This window comes from Ovis aries, chromosome 24 (genome assembly GCF_016772045.2).
Source record: "Ovis aries strain OAR_USU_Benz2616 breed Rambouillet chromosome 24, ARS-UI_Ramb_v3.0, whole genome shotgun sequence".
Taxonomy (NCBI): domain Eukaryota; kingdom Metazoa; phylum Chordata; class Mammalia; order Artiodactyla; family Bovidae; genus Ovis; species Ovis aries.
Window position 1 is genome coordinate 18447326 of NC_056077.1, and position 21638 is coordinate 18468963.

At 45.9% G+C, this 21638-nt stretch overlaps 1 protein-coding gene across 1 annotated transcript; it reads right to left on the minus strand.

The window, feature by feature from the left end:
• GP2 (glycoprotein 2) lies at positions 1-16693 on the minus strand. The gene is made up of 11 exons (XM_012104188.5): positions 16520-16693; positions 15183-15358; positions 12220-12660; positions 11623-11733; positions 10233-10447; positions 9590-9738; positions 8191-8436; positions 7162-7324; positions 5429-5513; positions 3911-3955; positions 1-511 (listed from the first exon to the last, which is right to left on the minus strand). Exons 2-11 carry the CDS (start codon positions 15268-15270, stop codon positions 453-455), a joined length of 1602 nt encoding a protein of 533 aa, XP_011959578.3. The 5' UTR covers positions 15271-15358; positions 16520-16693; the 3' UTR covers positions 1-452.
• Positions 16694-21638: the final 4945 nt, after the last annotated feature.

The following is a 21638-nucleotide window of genomic DNA, read 5'->3' on the forward strand; positions in this document are numbered from 1 at the left end:
TGGGGTGAAAGCAAGCATCAGTCTGTTCAGTTTATTGGCAGTCAGAATGGAGGTGCTTCCGAAGATCGTGGAGGGTGCCTCTTTTACAAGCTCTGCCCCTGCTCCTTCCCCTCACTGACATAGCCCCTCTTCCCTGAAGCTGTGAACATGTGTTATACTTGTAGACACACAAGCACCCAGCACGTTTGCTTTCAAGAGCCTGCTAATGAATGAGAAAAGTCAGTCCAGGCCAGGTGTCAGAGCCCCCCCCGCCCCCCACACCATGAGAAAAAGAGGAATACAAAGGACTGTGAGTGTTAAACAAGGGAAAGCTCTTCTTTTTCTCCAGAACTAGCCAGGCCTGGAGACAACATGATTTGTTTGAAGACAGAACCAGCAGAGTTGCAGGGTGACTGGAAGCCGTCGCCAGAGGGAAGAACACAAGCTTCAAGGCCAGATGCCCAGCCGAGCTCTCAGAACAGCCCAGCCAGGAGGACAGGCAGGAGAACCATGGGCCAGGCCACCAGGAATCCTGAAACACAAGAGAGGACTGTCGGGTGCTGGGCTCTGGAACTCAGCAGCCAACGTGAGGTGGCGTCCCTATCTTCTGCTGGACAAGGATGACAAACACAGAGTATCCTTAATATCTATTTTAGATTTCTGCCCCTGGGAGGTGGCAAAGGGCCATGTCTTAGAGGCAAAGCTGACTCACCACCACCAAACACTGCATTTCCCTGTGGGCACATAGGAAGTTACTTTTTCCTCCATGCATTGCAGTAGGTAGGGCCATATGACTGGATCTGACCAATAGAATGTGGGTAGAAGTCACATGTGCCACTTTTAGGCCTGGTTCTTAAAGCCTCGTACATAATTTTCCATGCTCCCTCAGCCAGCATCTAGGGACCAGATGCAGAGCCTCCAAGAGAGGACTTTCAGGGGACAGCAGAGTTGCCAGAATTTACCAGAAGGTAAGAACTCCAGTTTCTAATGACTGTAAAGGGCACTGAGCTGCATCTTCCAGTGATTTTATGGGAAATAAACTGTTGCATAAAAGCACGGAAAGCTGTGGATCACTTGTCACAGTAGCTAGCATTACTCACTCTGACAGTGAAGAGGCAGAAAGACACTGAAGGCAGAAAGAGGTTAAAAAAGCATTACCTCTGAAGCCTGACTACTTAGTTTAGAATTTTAGCTCTGCAACTAGCTATGCAGGCCCAGGTGAGTTATTGAACCTCTCTGTGCCTGAATGTCCCTGTGTGCAGAATAGGATCATTACTAACAGCTATTATTGCATGAGATTTTTGTAAGGAGAGTGAGTGAACTCATAGCAAGCATTTAGAACAGTGCCTGACACATGGTAAACACCACGTAAGTATTGGTTTTGAAAATCAGACTCTAAGATCTGGGAGGTTGGAATCATATCTCTTCTGAACATTACTGTATACTCAGGGTTAAAGAAGGGCTTGTCTCCTGGATCATAGCTGTCTCATATTAGAGGATCTTGGAGAGGCATGTGCAAGCCCCTTCTACCCAACACCAGATTATAGTGGCTCCTCAAGCCCTAAATTTCAAAATAACTTTCTGATGTCCTTAGGAGGGAGAGGGAGATGAATATCACAATTTTCAGATACATATCATTATATGAAAACCAGTTTATAATTATGAAATGTAGGTTGATGTTCAGTTAATTCTAAAAACGTCATAAATGGCTGTGGGAGAGAGCAAACTATGAAACCCATAGGCACACTCTTGCAGTAGTCTGCCACCGCGTCATGTTGGAGTGATTCCTCCGTTTTCAAAAGTCTCCAGAAACCAGTACCCACCAAGAAATTAGTCAATTTAGAAAAGTCCATTGAGAAGCCGGGTGGTTCCAGGCACTATGCTAACCTGAAGGACTGGAAGAAATTAATGAGATTTGGGTCCCTGCTCTCAAGCTGCTTGCAGTCTGAGCTCTAACCACCCTCTCTAATGAGTATTGCTTTTCCGAGCATTGTCTGAATGTTAGCACTGAGGTTATTTGGAAACATTTAGACTGTTATCTAGTTGGAGATTTAAGGATGGGTAGAACTTTCTAATGTCTGGGTTCACCAGTATAGGCCATTTTGGGGGATAGTGAAATCTTAATAGCATTGCTTTCCCTTTGGACCAAAATATGTTTCTTAGATTTGTCTCCCTACAGAACTCCATTCATTCATCAAAACCACATTCAGATGTTAACATCAGCTGAAATTCTCTTCTGATCTTATTCAATACAATTAATTACTCTTCTGCACTATCTACTTGCTTGTGATTTATTTGCTTATATGAGTATTTAATTTCACAATTGTTGTTCATTTTTCCTACAGGGCTTGTTCTGCTAATATTTGCATACCTGGCTCCTTTTTCTCATTTAGTTCAAATATTACCTCCTTCAAAAAATTTTCTGACTATTTTTCCATTCTGATATTCATTCTTCCTTCCTATCTTGTTAACAGATCCATCAAACATTGGTTGGGTGTGTGACCATCCAGGATAAAGACTGTATTTCCCAACTTCCTTTGCAGCCAGATGTGGCCATGTGACTCAGCACTGATCAATGAGATGTAAGTGAAGATATAAGGTGTCAGCTTCCAGGATTGTTCCTTAAAAGTCATGGACTTCTTCCAAGTTCCCTCCATCCTGGCCTAGATATAAAGATTGGTGTTCTGTCTGCCATCTTGGACCATGAATATGATGGTAACATCCTAAACATGGTAGAGGGGTGAGATGGAAGGAGCCTGGATTCTTTTTTTTTTTAAGAACACAATCTGCGTGGCATGAGTAGTTCCCATCATAAGGTAGCAAAATAATTGCTAAAAAATTTCTTCAGTTAGTGACCCAAGAGAAAGTTACTATTGAGGAGGGGAATTCTCTGTCCAGTGCAATGATTCAGGCCTTTAAGTACAGGGGAAATGGACTTGGTTAATGATTACTGCTTTATCAGTCAGGTCAGTTCAGTTCAGTTCAGTCGCTCAGTCATGTCCAACTCTTTGCAACCCCATGAATCACAGCACGCCAGGCCTCCCTGTCCATAGTAATGCCCTATTGCAGAAAAGTGAGAAATGGAGGGGTTTTAATAGTTAGGGCCAAGTGAAAGAGCTGGAGTGTCTCTTTGGTAGGTAACTTGTAAGAGGCCCTTATCTCCAGCATTAGAAGAGTGGATACCCCTGAGGAGCAAATTTGGACTCATGGTAGTTGCCAGGTTTAAAAGATGGTTGAATGCTCTGTTTGGGCAGCTTTGTAACAATGTCAGAGCCCTGGTTGGAAAAACCTGGGGACTGAGGAACATGGGGTGGAATCATCTGGATAGAGGCTCCTAAGGATTGTGATTCTTCTGATAGCCTTGAACCAATGCCTTCAGAGCCTTGCTCTCTTTATTAGGAGCTAGCCTTCCCCTGCCCAAGAAGACAGTCTGGATTCTTGAAGACCCCATGATACTGGCCTGTTAGTCCTGGATTGCTTGTCTTATTGACTTCTTTTGTGTGTGAGAGAAATAAACTTCTGCATTGTTGAAGGCAGTATTACCCATGCTGATAATTTTCTATCACATCATTCTCTTCTATTTCTAAATTGCCTTGTGAGCTTTTTTATCATCTATTTTGAAACTGGAACACAATCTCCATTAGGGCAGGCACCTGACCTGTACCATTCACCATTATAACCTTAGTGCCAATAACAATGCCTAACCCCAGCTGGTGCTCAATAAACATTTTTTTTTTTTGTCTAATGATGGCCCTCCTGCTGCACTGTGAGCATCTCTAGAGCCAGTCTAGGGTTTGATTCATTTCAGGGTTCACAGATCTTGGCACAGTTCATGGGGCCTGTCATATAGAGGAGACTAAATAAATATGCACTGAATTAAAACGAAGGAGAGTTGGGAGAGCTGTGGGAAAGGCAAGAGAAAATAATGTACCTGCAGTGTTGGGTGTTCCACTCATGACACCAAGAGGCTGGGCACCTAGAGACAAGATCAGAAGGTGAGGATTTCCACAGTCATGCTCCACTGGCTGCGGCACTGTAGCCAGAGTTGCTCCAAGACCTCCTGGATCTGGTCATCACAGTCACTGGCAATCCACATTGTGGAAACATCTATTATTTAGCAAGTACCTTTCTAAACACATTTCATGCATTTGAAACTTAATCCTCCTGAGAGATTTGTGAAGAGTGTTCTCATCCCCATTTGACGGATGAGAAGACTGAGGCTCAGCAATGTCTGCTAATAAGTGGAAGAGTTTCGATTTGAACCCCAGTCTACCTGATTGCAAAGTGGAGTTCTCAATCCCTCCTCCCTCCTCCCCAATGTACTCTGTGACAACACATGAGCTTCTAGTGGAAGATTCAATAAAAGAACAAGATAACTAGAGGCAGGGTCTTCTTCATGAGACAGCCTCAGTTTACTTATCTGGAGAATGATAGTGGTAATAGTGCTTATGTCCCTAGACTATTGTGAACATTCCATGTGATAATGCATATAAATGTGGTGCCAGGCAGGAGGTATTATTATTGTTACTGTTATTAATATTATTAATGTTGCATGCATGCTAAGTCACTTCAGTCATGTCCAACTCTTTGCAACCCTATGGACTGTAGCCCACCAAACTCCTCTGTCCATGGGAGTCTCCAGGCAAGAATACTGGAGTGGGTTGCCGTGCCCTCCTCCCAGGGGATCTTCCTGTTATAGGAATGGAACCAGAGTCTTTTATGTCTCCTGCATTGGCAGCTGGGTTCTTTCCCACTAGGGCCACCTGGGAAACCCATTATTAATGTTACTTACTGCACCTTAATTTCTCTAGGACAGAAGAAATGCTTTAAGTTTTTTGACTTCTTGATTCTGTCAATTCAGTGCAAGTAAAAGCTATGAGACAACTGCTAGCCTGCGGGATAGACATAGGAAAATCTAAGGAGCGTTTGGAAAGCTTCTCCTATGTCATGCCCCTGAACACCATAACTGGATTGTGAGAAACATGGTCATTCTCCAGAAACCTAAGCTGGTTTAGCACTTAGACCTCATCTCAAAGGGATCGAGTTATGAGCGCCTGGCAGGAAGGAAAAGACAAAAGACACATGCTTGGGAATCAGCCTGAGCTGGGTTCAATGCTAACTCCAGCTGCTCATGAGTAGGTGATCTTGGGGGAGTCACTTAATCTCTCTGAGCTTCAGTTTCTCACCTGTAAAATGGATGCAGTCAGGGAGGATTGAGTCAGTGGGTTCTGAGACCTTAGCCTGATCTCTAGTACATAGGAAGCCCAGCACAAGTGGCAAATGCTACTATCATTACCCAACACATCTCCTGCAAAGATGCACTTACCACTGGGTTTCCTGAGGAAGCAGAAAAGGACCTGGGCTGTTAAGTTGGTGACCCCAGGATCCTGAGGTTAACTGTCAGCACTTGGCCAGCTGGAGCTATCACCAGGACTTGGCTACTTCTTACCTTTGCGAGTGATGGGTCCCAGGTCTAGAACTCGGGCTGGGTCGATAGCCACTCCTTCACTGCGGAGTTGACTTCTTGAGCAAGACTGTGGGGATGGAGAATTCTCATTATATCAAAATGTAAAGGCATGTTCCTATCCAAATTGCTCCTGCCTTGAGGAGCTCTGGCCCAGGAATGGGCCCCCACCCACAATATGATCCTGACTCTGATGCTGTGGTTTTCTCAGTCTAGAGAATTCTCAGTCATGTCAAATGAACTTGGGTTTGAATCTCCTCTCTTTTCTTTCAGTTGTCTAACTTGGGATAAATGATGACACCTGTCTACTATTATTAAATCATATCTTCTAGGCTGTGAAGGTTAAAAGGAAATATGCGTGCAACACACAGGCACACAGCAAGCACTCAAGAAATGCCAACTCTTAGTAGGCAGTGTTGAATCTGGGTTAAGAGCATGGGCATGTAAGTCACTCCTCAGCCAGGGCATACTCAGCCCTGGTACTTTCTAGCTCTGTGGCCCTTAGGCAAGTAACCTCTCTGAGCTCAGTTTCTTCACCTGGAAGATGTGGTTAATAAAAGAATCTACTTTAAAGTGTGCTGTGAGAATTAAATTGGATAAGGCATATAAAAGTTTTAGAATGATGCTTGACACAGGCTTAAAACTCAACATTCAAAAAACCAAGATCATGGCATCCGGTCCCATCATATCATGGCAAATAGATGGAGAAACAATGAAAACAGTGACAGACTTTATTTTCTTGGCCTCCAAAATCACTGCAGATGGTGACTGTAGCCATGAAATTAAAAGGCGTTTGCTCCTTAGAAGAAAAGTTATGACCAACCTAGACAGTATATTAAAAAGCAGAGACATTACTTTGTCAATAAAGGTCCATCTAGTCAAAGCTATGGTTTTTCCAGTAGTCATGTATGGATGTGAGAGTTGGACTGTAAAGAAAGCACAGAAGAATTGATGCTTTTGAACCGTGGTGTTGGAGAAGACTCTTGAGAGTCCCTTGGACTGCAAAGAGATCCAACCAGTCCATCCTAAAGGAAATCAGTCTTGAATATTCATTGGAAGGACTGATGCTGAAGCTGAAACCCCAATACTTTGGCCACCTGATGCAAAAAACTGACTCATTAGAAAAGACCCGGATGCTGGGAAAGATTGAAGATGGGAAGAGAAGGGGATGACAGAGGATGAGATGGTTGGATGGCACCACCCACTCGATGGACATGAGTTTGAGCAAGCTCTGGGAGTTGGTGATGGACAGGGAGGCCTGGTGTGCTGCAGTCCATGGGGTTGCAAAGAGTCGGACATGACTGAGCAACTGAACTGGATTGAACTGACACAGAGTAAGCACTGAAAGAAGTCAACTATTAGTAAAATCATTCAAAACGTTCTGTACCAAGGAAACATAGTAGACAGGCTCTTTCATCTAATATGCTTCCTGGGGATACTATAATTGCTTACACATGGGCTTTTGGAGACTCAAGTTACATCCATTCATCCTTTCTTTCCTCTCTTTCTCTGTTTCTCCTTCCCTCCCTTCCATTAATTCATCCATCCATCCATCTTTCCATCTCATCATTTATCTGATTTTCTTTCTCTCCCTTTCTCCCTTCTTCTCTCCTTCCCACCCTCCCCTCTTTCAATCCATACAGGATTCCAATAAACATGTATGGAGGTACCAGGCCCCATGTCAGGCACTGAATAATTTAGCCCAAAGATATACTCACCGGTTGGCACTCTTCTTTAATGAAATCACAGAGAGAAACCTCACAATGCAGGAAAACTAGGTCATAATTTCCAGCAAACATGAACATCTGAACTGAGAACCGGCTTTCTGCTGACACCCCATTCTCTTCCACGGAGATAGTGGAATCATGTTGATTTGGGCAGCTGGGAGGGTGACAGGGACAAGGATCTAACTTCTAGGAAAACTCAGGGGGTCTGAGGCTCTTACTGCATTTCTAATCTGCATCCAGCGTAAAAACAGCATTGGAGAGAATTAAAGAGCCCCCTCACCCCCCACCATGGTTCATTCCAACCTATAGCATAGATTTTTATTCCTCCAGGTTTTCTCCACAATGTGACCAATAAACTCACATGGTTTAAATTTGAGGGCCTACAGTCCCCAGAACGAGACAGACTGATTTTAAATTCCAACCCAACCCACTTTCTAACTAAATGATTGTGAGCTGATTACTTAACTTTACTGAACCTCAGTTTTATTTTCTATAAAGTAGGGACAGGAATATGTACTTCCTAGGATTGATGTGAACATTTAATGAGATAATCCTTGTATTCTGCTTAGCACAGTGCTTGGTACACACCTAAACTCTATGCTAAATATTAACTGGTATTTTAACTACAGTTTGAATCATGATCTATAGATATGCATTTCCCTTTGTTTTTGCCAGTTAACAATTCAATCATATTTTGTCCCATATTTTGTTTTCATGTTGTGTAGTCAGTGTTAACATCAGTATAAAAGTCCCCTTTGATCTATGAACCTACTTCCAAAATGATAAAAGATACTGAAATGAAAAATGACTGGCATTTCTTTACCTTGCCCATCTATTTTGCATTAATCTTTTCAGGCCACAATTTCAGGAGTGATATTTCTGAGTCAAGGGTCATGTCACACCAAATTGTTTTCCAAAAGAGGCAAGCCAATTGACACAACTGCCAGGCAGGGATGAGCTGATCATTGTTCTCTACCCCTCCTCATTTAGGCCGAAGGATAACCCCAGACTGTCCAGTACCTGTTCCTGATGATGAAGTATTTCACAGGGTCAGTCTTGTCTTCAGTGGGCGTGGCATAGCAGTTCTTCAACACCAGGTTAAATCGGGACGTGTCCCCTCTCTCCAAGATGGCGCCCACATAGAGCATGGATTCAACAGACAGCGTGACTGCAGTCCCTTCATAAGGAGACCTGTAGTCCTTGTCTTGAAAGAGGGCCATCCTGACAGTGAACTCGCCCTCCCCTTCCATACTGATGTTCAGGGAACTGAGAGCACAAAAACCACCAGAGTGAGGTTTTGAACAGTGAGAACAAAATCGAGTCCCACACCTGTGTCAGATTATGAAGCCAGAGGCGCACCTTTGATTCCTAAATGAACTAGTCATTTACTTATATCAAGTATCTACTATCTTCTAGGCATTCAACTCAACAAACAGATGTCTGACTTCAGGTTTCCTACCAGTCCTCCCTGCATCAGAGAGCACACATACCGCCTTCACTCAAAGAGCACCTCCGTCTTCTCACCTGCAGAACTGGGCTTGGGACCAGTTCTGTGGGCTCACAATTTTTAGCAGCACATCTCTTCCCTCTATCCCATAATTTTCAGTGAAACATCAGTTTTAATAAGATAAATAAAATAGCTTTAATATTTATATTTTTATGAACCTTGGGCCCCAACACATTACAGACTGAAAACTAGAAATGGAACTATAAAATTTCTGATCCTGATTATGCCATTCTGTGAACCCAGGAGGCAAAAAGGTAATGGGGACAGGTACTCTGGATTTCGAATACCTCAGAAAGTCTCCTAAGCACATCTAGGAATGTCGAGGAATTCCTTCAGCAGGGACCATTCCAGGCACACTTAGATAGCAGTGAACAAATGACCAGACCCCCTGCCCTAATTGAATTCTACCCAAATTGCTATTTGGTTCTGTATCTGATGAGTTTATCCAATCAGATCTGGTCTGGCTTAAATCCCACATGTGCAGGAAAGCTTTCCTGCCCCCAGCTTTCCTCCCCAACCAAGATTAGGTCAGGGACCCTTGTTCCTGCTCCCACAGCACCCTGTGCCTCCCCTACATTGCCTGCATTGCACTTGTAAATAATTTTTGATATAATGAGTTGTTTAATGCCTTTCTGCCTCAAGATAAATGAAATTGTCACGCTCTTCTGTTCCTCAGCTTATTTAATTAACACTGTTTCATGTCGTTGCCTTGCTTCATAGTAATAATCTTCAATATCCACAAAATATTCTATGCCTGCTTTGTTCATGCTGAACATCCTAATACATAATCAACAAATATTTGTGGAATGAATGGAAGTTCCTGAGGGCGGTGGGTAGCATCCTGTGGACATGATAAAATGTGCACGAAGTCAGTCAGGGTTATAGGTCAAAGGGTAAAGATCAGTGCCATACCTTACAATGGGCTGCAGGGCCGTTTGAAGGCTTACTTTCATGTCCAGTGGGTAGGCACACTGGAAGCTGATGCTGAGGATGGTGTCTCTGATGATGAAATCGTTGACTAAGGAGAGGGTGTTTTTGTAGATGGCATGGGTCTGGTTTCTCTTTGGCATAAAAACAAGACCACATATATGTCGACATGGATGCAGGTACAAGTGTATCTGGGATTCAGGTCTGTGTGACTCCAGAGTTGATGCTGTCAATCAAGCGGACAACCCTGTCCTCTGATCTCACGGAGGCAATGGGTCTCCTCCCCGAGTGGCACTGGCACTTTATTGGAAGGGGAATGAGGATCCCAGATCGAAAACTAGAACAATAAACTGTTGACTCTTGGGAACAGTCAGGAACTGCCACGCTTGCTCCTTTGTGAACCCCTCCCACATTATCCTAAGTGAAAGAATCATAATCATAGGTTTCATTTACTGAGCTTAAGCATCAAGCCTATTCTAAGCTGCCTCCTGGACCAACGTGTGTAATCTCACATGCCCTTAGAGGTCCACGGAGGCTAAGTTACTTGTCCAAGGACTCATAGTTACTGAGTTACACCTCGCCTGCCCAGCTCCTGCACTCTGGCAGCAGGGGTATAAACATCACTCACCTCCAGAATGTTTCCGCAGGCACCAGCCTGGGTGGGATCGGTCACGGATATCCAGTTCTCTTCACTCTGCCCGAGGCTGCTGCAGTTCCAGTTCCCGTCCTGCAGGTAGGCGTGGACCTCATCTCCAAAACCCAGGCTTCCCAGCAGACACTTGTCCAGTGACACTTTGATCTCCTTGTCCCCACAGTCCAGCTGAGGCTGCAAACTGTGTACATCTGGAAAGTCGAGAGGAAGGCAGGTAGAGTGGATAGGGGTCTGGAAGGAGAGGGCAGAGCTCACATATTGTGCCCTTTGGCAAACCGCCTTGCCCAGCAGGAGTCTGGGGAGACTAGAGGGGCCTGAGGCCCATGTGGGATTTACACTCAGGCTTGCGGTAGGTAAGGCTGGCCAAGATGCCCCCGTCCAAGATTTCCAAGCATGCTGTCTGCAGGCTTGGCGAAGGCTCTCATGTCTGGTCCCTCCTGGGACCCAGAGCAGATCATCCCCAAATATGCCAAATAGTATATTGATTAAAGTTACTTAAGTTGCAGCTAATGCAAGAGCCACGCTCTGACACACCTCTCTGTTTCCCTGAAAACAGGAAATGATTCTCCCATGTGAAAGGTGCTCTCCCTGCATGTGGAGTAGAAGGACACACTTGCCACCACAGATAGGGACCTCAAGCTCCTTCTTGTCCCTCAACATAGAACGCTCTCTCCTCCACAGGGGCGAGGAGTATGCACAGAGGAAAGCGGGCTTGTGCCCAAAGCAAGAATTAAAGGCTCTCGTTAGAGTCTAGGAGGGAAGAAGATCTCACTGGGAAGCCCCTCCAACTCCCACCCAGGGCTTAGGGCTCATCTGTATCCATGGGTCACCTGCCTGTGCTTGCTTACCTGCTGGGATGACAAGAACATCACCTCCAGAGCCTGCCCATTTGGACTGGTCTTATTGAATTCTCATCAAAGCCCTGCTTGGTGGGTTTTGTTTTATTATTATTATCTCACCCACATTTTACAGATAAGGATGTTAAGGTTCAGAGAGGGTAAGCAGCTGGTCCCAGGTCCCAGACCCCACCCGACAAATCCAAGACCGACACAGGAGTCTGCCCTTGTTCCTCACGTGGAGACCATGCCAACACCTGAACACAACTTCCAACGCTGGCAGAGTCCTCATCCTCAGTATTTTTGTCCCTCATGAGTCAAGCCCACCCATTCCCAAGGCCACAGTCCAGTGGCTGACCCGGAAATGTGTCTGACCGCTGGCCCCATCCTTGCAAACTCGCTGGCTTGGCACGTCTCTTCCACTGACCTCGGTTCCATCACCACTGACTGTGGTCCACACCTAGTCCTGACCCTCTGGAGCTCCCTCCCTCCTGCCCTGCCCGCTGAGTCAGCACAGTCCCAGTGCTCACCGGAGATGTTGAGGTCCTGTCTGCAGAAGCAGCCCCAGGTGCCACTGACGAGGCGACACTCCTCCTCAGGGCGGCAGGTCCTGTCACACTTGTGCTCCGAGGTGGCAGGGTCTGGGGTGAGACATGGAGGAAGAGGATCAGGGTGCACAGCAGGGTGGACTTGAGGTCACCAAGGCCAACCTTATTCTACAGAAGAGGTGCCATGTTTGACAAGGGTTGTGCCATATTTGGTGGAAGCATCAGGCCTCGAACTTGAATTTCCCAACTCCTGATCCGGTGGGGTGAGAACCTTGGAGCTGCCATCTTGGTGCTTTTACTACAGGGCAAATGCTATTCCCAGAACTTTCCATGCCTTAATTCTTTCAGTTCACATGTAGACCTCGTGGGGGTGGGGGTAGCATTTGGATCGTCTAGCTGGGATGCTAGGTTCAAATTGGCTCTGCCACATTCCAGCTCTGTGATGATGGGAGAATTGCTTAACCTGTCTGTGCCCACTGCAGGCACTGAACCGAGGCTGTTCTGTTCAGTCTCCTCCTGACCCGCTGCACCCACTCTACTGACCCTGGGCACTTCACCGGGTTGCCCTGCCCCGCTCACCTGTGCAGTATCTCAGACTACACTGAGGGGTGCCCTCCAACCGGTACACGTGGTATGAGCCCGGGCAGGCCTTCACCAGCACCTCTGTCTTCCAGAGGCAGCAGTTGCCACTCCAGTGGGCACAGGCGGTGCGGTTGACGATGCCCTCCCCAAGGCCGGGATGGGTGCCATTCAGCCACAGGGGTGCAGACGTCTGGCATCGGAACGTGGGGACACAGTCCTCCGGCATCCTCACTCCTCCGTCCCCCACAAATCGGTACCAGCCGTATTTGTCGCTGTCACAGCCCTGGACATCCTCTGTGTTCTCTGTGCTTCGAAAGGGTTCATTCAGGAGGGTGTAATTCTGGCAGGGGTCAAAACAGAGCTGGGCCTCTGGGGTGCCAGGGGCTCCGCAATCCAAGTCCTCTTCATAGGAACCGCTGTTGGTGGAGTTTCTGTAACCTGGAGAATAACGGTATGCTCGGGTTTACGGAGCAGACCCTGGGCCTACAGGGTTTTCGTGCCCTGCACACTCTGTTTTGGGAAGGCTAGGGAACCCAGTGAAGGCAAGAGGCACACGACCCATTGGTTGCACATCAGCCTTCATCACCTCGGGGTCAGAATAACAATGAGGGCTTTGTGTGGTATATTGCAGGCATTAAGAACATCAGAGTCCCCACACTCTCTGCATAGCCTCAGAGGTGTCACTCATACTGAGCCTGAGTGGTGAAGAGGGCTCTGGATTGTTGCAGGGCTCCCCTGAGCCACCACACTGTGGTTCTGCCTGCCAGTATTTGTTTTTCTCATTGTAAATGTAGCATAGGCTCATGGGAGAAAACTCAAAGGTTGTTAAAATGAATAAAGTAGAAATGACACCTGTCATAGCTCATTCCATTCCCAGACGTAACCATAAATTTGTCATACGGTTTTCAGACCCTTCCTGTGCATATATTTAAAATAGTTTTTTTTTTTAAATGTGTTTAATGCTGTACAGCTTTCTTTCCACTTGCATTGATTATTTAGAATATCACAGAGATTTTTCCTTTATCAGTAGATGATGATTTCTCAGCCCCAGCACTACTGATGTTTGGGCTGGATAATTATATTGGGGGACGGGCTCTGTCCTGTGCACTGTAGGATGTTTAGCAGCTTCCTTGAGTTTTCTCACTAAATGCCAAGAGTACTCCTCCCTGAAGTTCTTTCCAGACATTGCCAAGTGTCCCCTGAAAAGCAAAATCACCACCCCACCCCCACTGAGAACCACTGGGTCTAATAGGGCCATTTCCTATTGCTGGTCTCTGGTTTTTAACAGATTCAAGGACTGTGATGTGTGAAGATATGGAGAAGTAAAGCAGGGGTGGGGTGGAGGGTGGAGGAAGTCACAGGCCAGACAGTCTGGGTTTAAATCCAGCTCTGCACCTGCTGACTGGCTGACCTTGGCAGATGGTTTAATTCCCCTGAGACTCTTCTGCAAAATGCCACCTGTAAGCTAATGCAAATATCATCCATTCCTATACTTCAGGTCATGGTTGCCACACAGGTATCCATCTGTCCTTGTATTTGTCTCATGTGTTTTTTCTCTTTATTTATACACTTAAATTTTGTACATTTATTGTATTTTAAGTTTATCTCAAAAAAAAAGCAAGTGAAAGCAACATTGAACTGAGACTAATCATTTGCATGCTGAAATATTTACAGATAAAATGCACTGATGTCTGTAGTTTACTCTTTAGATTTTTAAAAAACCTTTTATTTTGTATTTTATTTTGTATTGAGTGATTAACAAGGTCATTATATATTTCATATGTTTCTTTCAGTGATTCTCTTTATAGATTCATTTCATCCTAAGGAATAGTATTTGTGATACCATAGGTATGATGTATTAGTTATATGGTTTAATACCCATGAAGAAAAGTACATATAGCTTAGCTACCAAAAAGTCTCTCTCTCTCTCTCTCTTTTTTTTTTTTTTTGGCTATTCCCTGAAGCATGTGGGATCTTAGTTTCCTAACCAGGGAGTGAACTCTTGCCCCTGCAGTTAAGAGTTTGCCGTGCAACCTCATTTCAGGATATGCATGCCCCATTTGGGAGAATAAACCTTTCAAGGAGTGTTAGAAGGTTAAATGAGGTACTAGGTGCGAAATGGCAAGCACAGCACCTGGAGCCTAGTAGTTCAAGCTAGTTCTCTCCTCTAGCTCTGATATGCTGAAATGCCCCAATGATGACTTAAGTACATTCTACCAGGGTCGCATTCCTTTCCTTTCTTTTGATCTATTAAACTATTTAATGGGTGATCATGTGCCCAGCGCTGATGCACTGATTACTGGGGCTCTCAGTCCATCCCCACAAAGCTGAATCACATTAGAGGAACTTTTTAGGAAAAAGATTTTCAAGCCTTGCTTTTGTACATGTTTGTTTTAAGGAAAGGAGTCACTGCACTTATTATTCTTGGACTGGTTATTGCACACACTATTTTCCCAAGGGAGGCCATGAGCTAAGTGCCTCCAGCTCCCTCCACAGGGACGTAAGCAGAAATTTTCACCCTTGTGCAAAGCCTGAGAATCCTTCCTACAAGCATCTAAGATGCCCTATCCATGGATCTTTGGAAGGACCACAGAGAGATCACTAAGCCTGGTCTCTTCATTTTACAGATGAGCAAACTGATCTGGAGGAAAGAGAGATGATTGCCAAAACAAGGCACAGAGAGACTGGGAGCTTCACATCCTCATGAACCCCCAGCCCTCTGATTGCCACCATATCCAGGCATAGGAGGTTTTAACTGGCTCCCACTGCCCTTGAGGGGGAATTTTTGATTTGGCTCTTTGAGAGATTGTGACTAGATTCCGGGTTCTCTCATCTTGTTTCCCTTGAGTTTTTATCACATCCCTGTTTTCTTGCTGACCCTGAACCAATTTTCTGCTCTCCCCTGCTGCCTCTCCAGGTATCACGGGTTATCTGAGATGCCAGGTGAGCAGAGTACTCACCTTGCTGCTCTGTAGATGACAGGGTCAGAATGTAGGAGGCCAGGGCCAGCCACAGGACAGAAGTCATCCTTTCCAGGAGCTGAGACATGTGGGTCACTCAGCAACCTGCAGATTCTCCATGCAGTGGTCGTGGGGAGACCCAGATATGATTAGGGAGACAGAGGTTGCTCCCCTGACTGCAGGGGTAAGAAAAAAACTAGAGAACTCACATCAGTTAGCACATGACTCGTACCAAGCACCTTGCATACCTTAGCTCATTTAAGACACCAAACCACCCTCCAGGGAAGGTGTATTTATCGTTTCCATTTTACAGATGAAATAGCGGAGACTCAGAGTAAATTAATCCCAGAAATATTTATTGAATCCCTCCTATGTGCAAGTACTATGCTGGAAGTGAAATAGCTTGCTTAGGCCCACTTTCTCAGAATTGTTCTGATGGTTTCTTTCATGAAGGATGTATTGCTTTAAAGTCCTTTCTGTGACTTACAGAAAAGAGATGTTATAACAGGAGCAGGAGATTTGTCAAGTGGGTGAGGTTCACAGCAAGAGAACCAAAGGCAAGCAAGACTAGCGAATGTCCTCGAAGGTCTCAGGGCAGGTCCTGCTCGGGTCAAGGTAGAGGCTGTTGGAGCGTGGATGGAAGGGAGGGTGGCAGAGCTATGAGTGTCTACAGACAAAAGTAGCAGCTTCCCTTTCTCGGTTCTGTGCATCACACACTGTGCAGAGAGAGCCCGAAGCATCCTCTGTGTATGCAGATGTCTATGAGGGTGAGACCATGTCAGATTGAGCCCGTCATGGCCTCCTCGCACTGTGCCCAGAGCACAAGAGGTGCTCAGGAGACATTTGGGGGAGCTGTGCATAACGAGCAAGGAGGGAGTGGATAGGAACAAGGAACTGTGAAGAGCCTGCCAACACTCAAATAAATAACACCGCCTCTTCTGGGAAACTCTTCTCAAATGGGAGAATCTTTGGATAATGTTCTACAGCCTCTGAAAGACTTCCACTGAAGACAGAAGTTTGTTTCTGGAAGGGATATTGTGGCTATGTTATGAGAGAGTGCCCAGGACTGGTAATTCTTAGAGGTGAAATCCTAAGTAGACGCCTGTCTTCCTGGGGGGTGGAGGGGACAGTGTTCAGAGACAAGGGAAGGGGGCATTTTTTGCCCTGGAGCAGCCAGCACGTAGTCGGAGTCACGGTCGAACTGGAAATACAGTGATATCTGGAGTCATCAATAAAGGCCAGGCTCCAAACTCCTTGTTGGGTTCTGAAAGGGTCAAGTATCAGAGGAGGCCCCCAGGCTCAGGAGAAAGCCTTCCGGGGCTTGAAGCAGGACTTACCTGGTGGCGAGAACACGGAATGTTCTTCCTTCTCTGGCTGTGGAAATGCACGTCTGCTGTGGACCGTCCTTTTATTGCCGTTTCCCACCGATGTGGCTCTCTGGGATTGGTGCAGAGATGTGACTGGAGTTACCTTCCCAGGCATACACTGGGTTGGTTGGGTGCAGGTAAGATAAACAATTTACCAGAAAGGGTGGTGAAGGGAAGGCCCCTTTGTTCCCACACCCCCTGCCCATCACCCCCCTGCATGTAACCCTTCCAGCAGTCTCTCCTTCATGCAAATGCTTCTCTATAAACAAGAGCAACATGTACTGAACGCTGAACATAACTGGGCACTGCTTTGCACCCATTACTTCTCACATTTAATCCTCACAATGAACGCATGAAGTAGCACCATATTTATTACTGGAAACCAAACACTAATCAAAAGGAAGCTTAATATCCAAAGGGAAGTGGAGAGAAATCAAACAGACACTTGTTTGCACAATAGATTTCCAATTGTTTTTTGCGTTCCTAGCTAATCACCTTAGAACACTTCTGCTTCTGTCTGGAAGCCATTCAACTTGAAGTCAGTTAGGACAAGGGACTAAATAAGGAAGGGCAGATGGGTGTTTCTCATTTTTGGCCTATAGAATCTACCCAACTTCAGATGCTCCACGAGCAGTCTGGGAAAGGCCAATCTGGGGACGTGTGAATCACAGACCAGCAAAGGATAGCCTAGACCCTTGGACAAAATAAGCATCTGAAGAGCCTGTCGATATGCGGGCTACCGCAGAGACTGGGAGGTAGAGAACTGAGAGGAACTTGAAGATCTTGGACTTTTAAATTTCAGGTTGAACCTGGCTTTGTGGCAAAGTAGATATTACGGAATTAACAAAAGAGTCAAAGCTTCAGCAGAATAAACGGCCATTGCCTTTCTGTGTTACACAGGGACTCTTCAAGGAGCCAAGGCTACAAGGAGCCTGGAGGTCCTGCCTTGATAACACCTTCCAGCAAAAACTCAGCATGGACAAAGAAGGTGGTACAAGCCACCTTCTTAACCATAGTGCATTTGGAGAAGAATCCCCTAAATGTGGAACTTATAACAACTACAAACGCTGGATTCAGAAATCCATCTGAGCCCACAAAATAGCCCATGTGTCTGTTCCTTTTAGCCAGGTACCCACCCTAGTCTCCCCAGTGGCCACTCTCAACCTTCTCCTTTCAAGTCTCTGCAGCCATTACTACTCACTTCACTCTCCCGCTGCCTCTATTCTCAGCAGGCGTCTTACATTCCACCTCAAGAAGATTTAGGCCATCACACTTGACCTTTGTGTCCCCTTCCTCTAGAAACATAAACATCTACTTCCACTTTCCACTTCCTCCCCAGCTTCTGATAAGGTGATCTTTCCTCTTTTCAAAATCAGTTCCTCCACCTGTCTCTGACTTCTCCATTCCAATCTGAGGCATATGGCTAAGACTGCCTTGCAAACATCCCCTCTTATGCAAGTCCACTGGGCATTTTTTCTGGCCTCTTGTCAATGGATTTTTTGCCGCTTTCTTTAGGCACTTTGCATTTCCTTGACTGCCCTGCACCAACTGCTTTCTTTATTCTCCTCTATCTGGATACTTGTGCTCTAAAATTATCCTGATGATTGTCATGATAATCACCTTCTTCCTCCAGTTGTCCTTGAGAGGGCTGCTGGGTCTTATCTTTCTTTGTTATTCCATGGACTCTCCCTAGGACCTGTCAAGTTATCTCATGGTTTCAAGTACCAGCTACAGGCTGATGAGTTCCAAATCTGAACCTCCATCCCTGAATACTTCCTTAATTTCAGATTCACCTTCCCAGGTGCCTGCTGGACTGCTTTACTTGGACTGAGATGCTCAAGGCACCTTGAACCTTCAGTTCAGTTCAGTTCAGTCACTCAGTCATGTCTGACTGCGACCCCATGAACTGCAGCACGCCAGGCCTCCCTGTCCATCACCAACTCCCAGAGTTCACACAAACTCATGTCCATCAAGTCAGTGATGCCATCCAGCCATCTCATCCTCTGTCGTCCCCTTCTCCTCCTGCCCTCAATCCCTCCCAGCATAAGGGTCTTTTCCAATAAGTCAACTCTTCGCATCAGGTAGCCAAAGTATTGGAGTTTCAGCTTCAGCATCAGTCCTTCCAAAGAACACCCAGGACAGATTTCCTTTAGAATGGACTGGTTGGATCTCCTTGCAGTCCAAGGGACTCTCAAGAGTCTTTTCCAACACCGCAGTTCAAAAGCATCAATTCTTCAGCACTCAGCTTTCTTCACAGTCCAACTTTCACATTTATACATGACCACTGGAAAAACCATAGCCTTGACTAGACAGACCTTTGTCGGCAAAGTAATGTCTCTGCTTCTGAGCAGGTCCAAATCCTAACTCATGATTTCCACTATTTCCCTCCCTCCTCATTGCATCCCTGGTTGGGGATCCCTCATTGAGCTTCCCTGGTGGCTCAGATGGTAAAGAATCTGCCTGCAATGTGGGATACCCGGGTTCAATCCCTGGGTCAGGAAGATCCTCTGGAGAAGGAAATGGCAACCCACTCCAGTATTCTTGCTTGGAAAATTCCATGGACAGAGGAGCCTGGTGGGCTGCACAGTTAATGGGGTTGCAAAGAGTCGGACACGACTGAGCAGCTTCACTTTCACCTTCCTCATTGCATCATCCCTCTTAATCATTGGCACCACTGCTCACCTGGTCACCTGCGCTGGAAACCTGTTTACTTCCTTTACTCCTCAGTCTAACATTTCCAATAATCGCTAATATCTCAAATATTTGTGAACCTATCTTTCCTTCTTCATGCCCATTTCATCAACCTTAAGTAAGGCCACCACCATCTCTTAGAAGAGTGATTTTAACAGCTGCCTAGTGGATCTCTTTCATTCTTGTCCCCTTTGATTCTGTTATTTCCCTGCAGTCAGATGTCACGGCATCACCTCTCTGCATTATTCCCCACGACTTGCATGTGAAATATCCTGGGATCTGACCCTTGTTCACAGCTCCCACCTCATCTACGGCTTCTCCCGACATACTATATGCTTGCTTGGATCACTCTGTGCCCAGCCTCTTCCTATTGCTTACCATTCAGGCTTGCCTCTTCCAGGAAGTCTTTCCTAAATTCCACAGGCTTGCTGGTGTTGCTCTTCCATGCTCCTGTGCCTCTTGGGGCTGATTGCAGTCACACTCAATTACCCACTAGCATATCTGTATCCCTCTGAAGGTTGTAAGATCTTTGCAGACATCAATCTTATCTTTGCAGTTCTACTGAGCACCTAGTAAGTACTAGTTAACAAATGGACAAAAATGACAGTATGTATGTTTAAGACCCTTTCCTGTGAGTGATGCCTTAAACTTTAGGTGTCCAAGTCTTAGTGAAAGTTTGGTAGAAAGACACAAGGCCTCAAGGCATTTGTGTTTGCTGGCCCACCACTGGTAGTCTTCCTCAGATATTCATTTTCTTTTTTCAGTTTCTACATCTCAGTAGGACCTTTCCCCAGTCTTATGTAAACTAACACCTTCATCACCTTATTACTGCTGTTTCCCCCTGCCCCCCTGTCCTTTGCTTCAGTCATGTCTGACTCTTTATGATCCTATGGGCTATGGCCCACCAGGCTCCTCTGCCCACGGGGATTCTCCAAGCAAGAATACTGGAGTGGGTTGCCATGCCCTCCTCCAGGGGACCTTCCTGACCCAGGGATTGAATCCACGTTTCTTTATGTTTCCTGCACTGACAGGCAGGTTCTTTACCACTAGTACCACCTGGGATGCCCCAGGTGGCTTATAACATAGCTATTGTTTAAACATGCTGCTGCTGCTAAGTTGCTTCAGTCATGTCTGACTCTCTGCGACCCCATAGACAGCAGCTCAACAGGCTCCCCTGTCCCTGGGATTCTCCAGGCAAGAACACTGGAGTGGGTTGCCATTTCCTTCTCCAATGCATGAAAGTGAAAAGTGAAAGTGAAGTCGCTCAGTCGTGCCCGACTCTTAGCAACCCCATGGACTACAGCCTACCAGGCTCCTCTGTCCATGGGATTTTCCAGGCAAGAGTACTGAAGTGGGGTGCCATTGCCTTCTCCAATTGTTTAAACATATCCCCCCTTTAAACATAAGGCCCTTATCAGCAAGGGCTCCGTTCTGATCACTGGCAATTTCCCTGCTGCCTATAAAAGAGTCAAGTCTTGAATTTATGCTCAAAATATTTGTTGAATATTGAGTTGAACAACTGTCTGATAGCAAACAAGAGTAACACATAAAGGGAAGGGGAAAAAAAGGAACAGAGAGATAAAGGGATAAATTCTGATATATTTTTTCCTCCTGGCCTTTGACCCTTGTTTTAATTTTTTTATGTTCTCTTGTACCTGAATCAAAGTATAGATTGTGCAGACATCTAGCAGGTGCATCTGACCATGGACATCCTCCCATAGCTCTGACATAAAGGCAGCAGGCATGGGGATTCAGTGCATGTCTGTTTCTGATAAGAGGTTTCTTAACTTGAGATATGCTGACCTCACAGCCCCCTGTTTGCTGATACACATGTGTGGTTTTCCCTGGGATCAGAGGTTCTAAAAATGGGTCAGGGCCTTGGTCTCTCTGAAAGCCACGGCTGGGGTCCAGGGAAGCAGCTGACATCAAGGTGGACATTTCCCATGAGAATCAACTTCCTTTGGTCCACTTGTCAAAGAAGTCTAGAGCCCCTTGAGATATCTGGGTCTCCTGGGTGGTCTCCAGTTGTGCCTCCAAGGAACCTCCTAGAGGTCTCCCTTGCAAGACATCCTCTCTAAATGGAGTTAATGGTCTGCTTTCCATTTCTGCTGCCAAGGCCTTGTAAACAGGTCTACATCTCCTGCACTGGGCAGGGAGAAAAGTGCAAAGGATGGCGGGACATGCCATCTAAGTCCTTTATATAAGGACTGTGACACTCCAGAGCCTGGAGCTGTGACTATCTTTTCCCAGCACCTAGCATAGTGCCTGGCACATACTGGGTGCCAAATAAATGTTTCTGGAAAGCTGAATGAACCCTGTGAGGGTATCATGATTATCCCCATACGATAGAAGCAGCAGCCTCCTGTTATACTCTCCATTTCTGCAATGCCTGACAGAC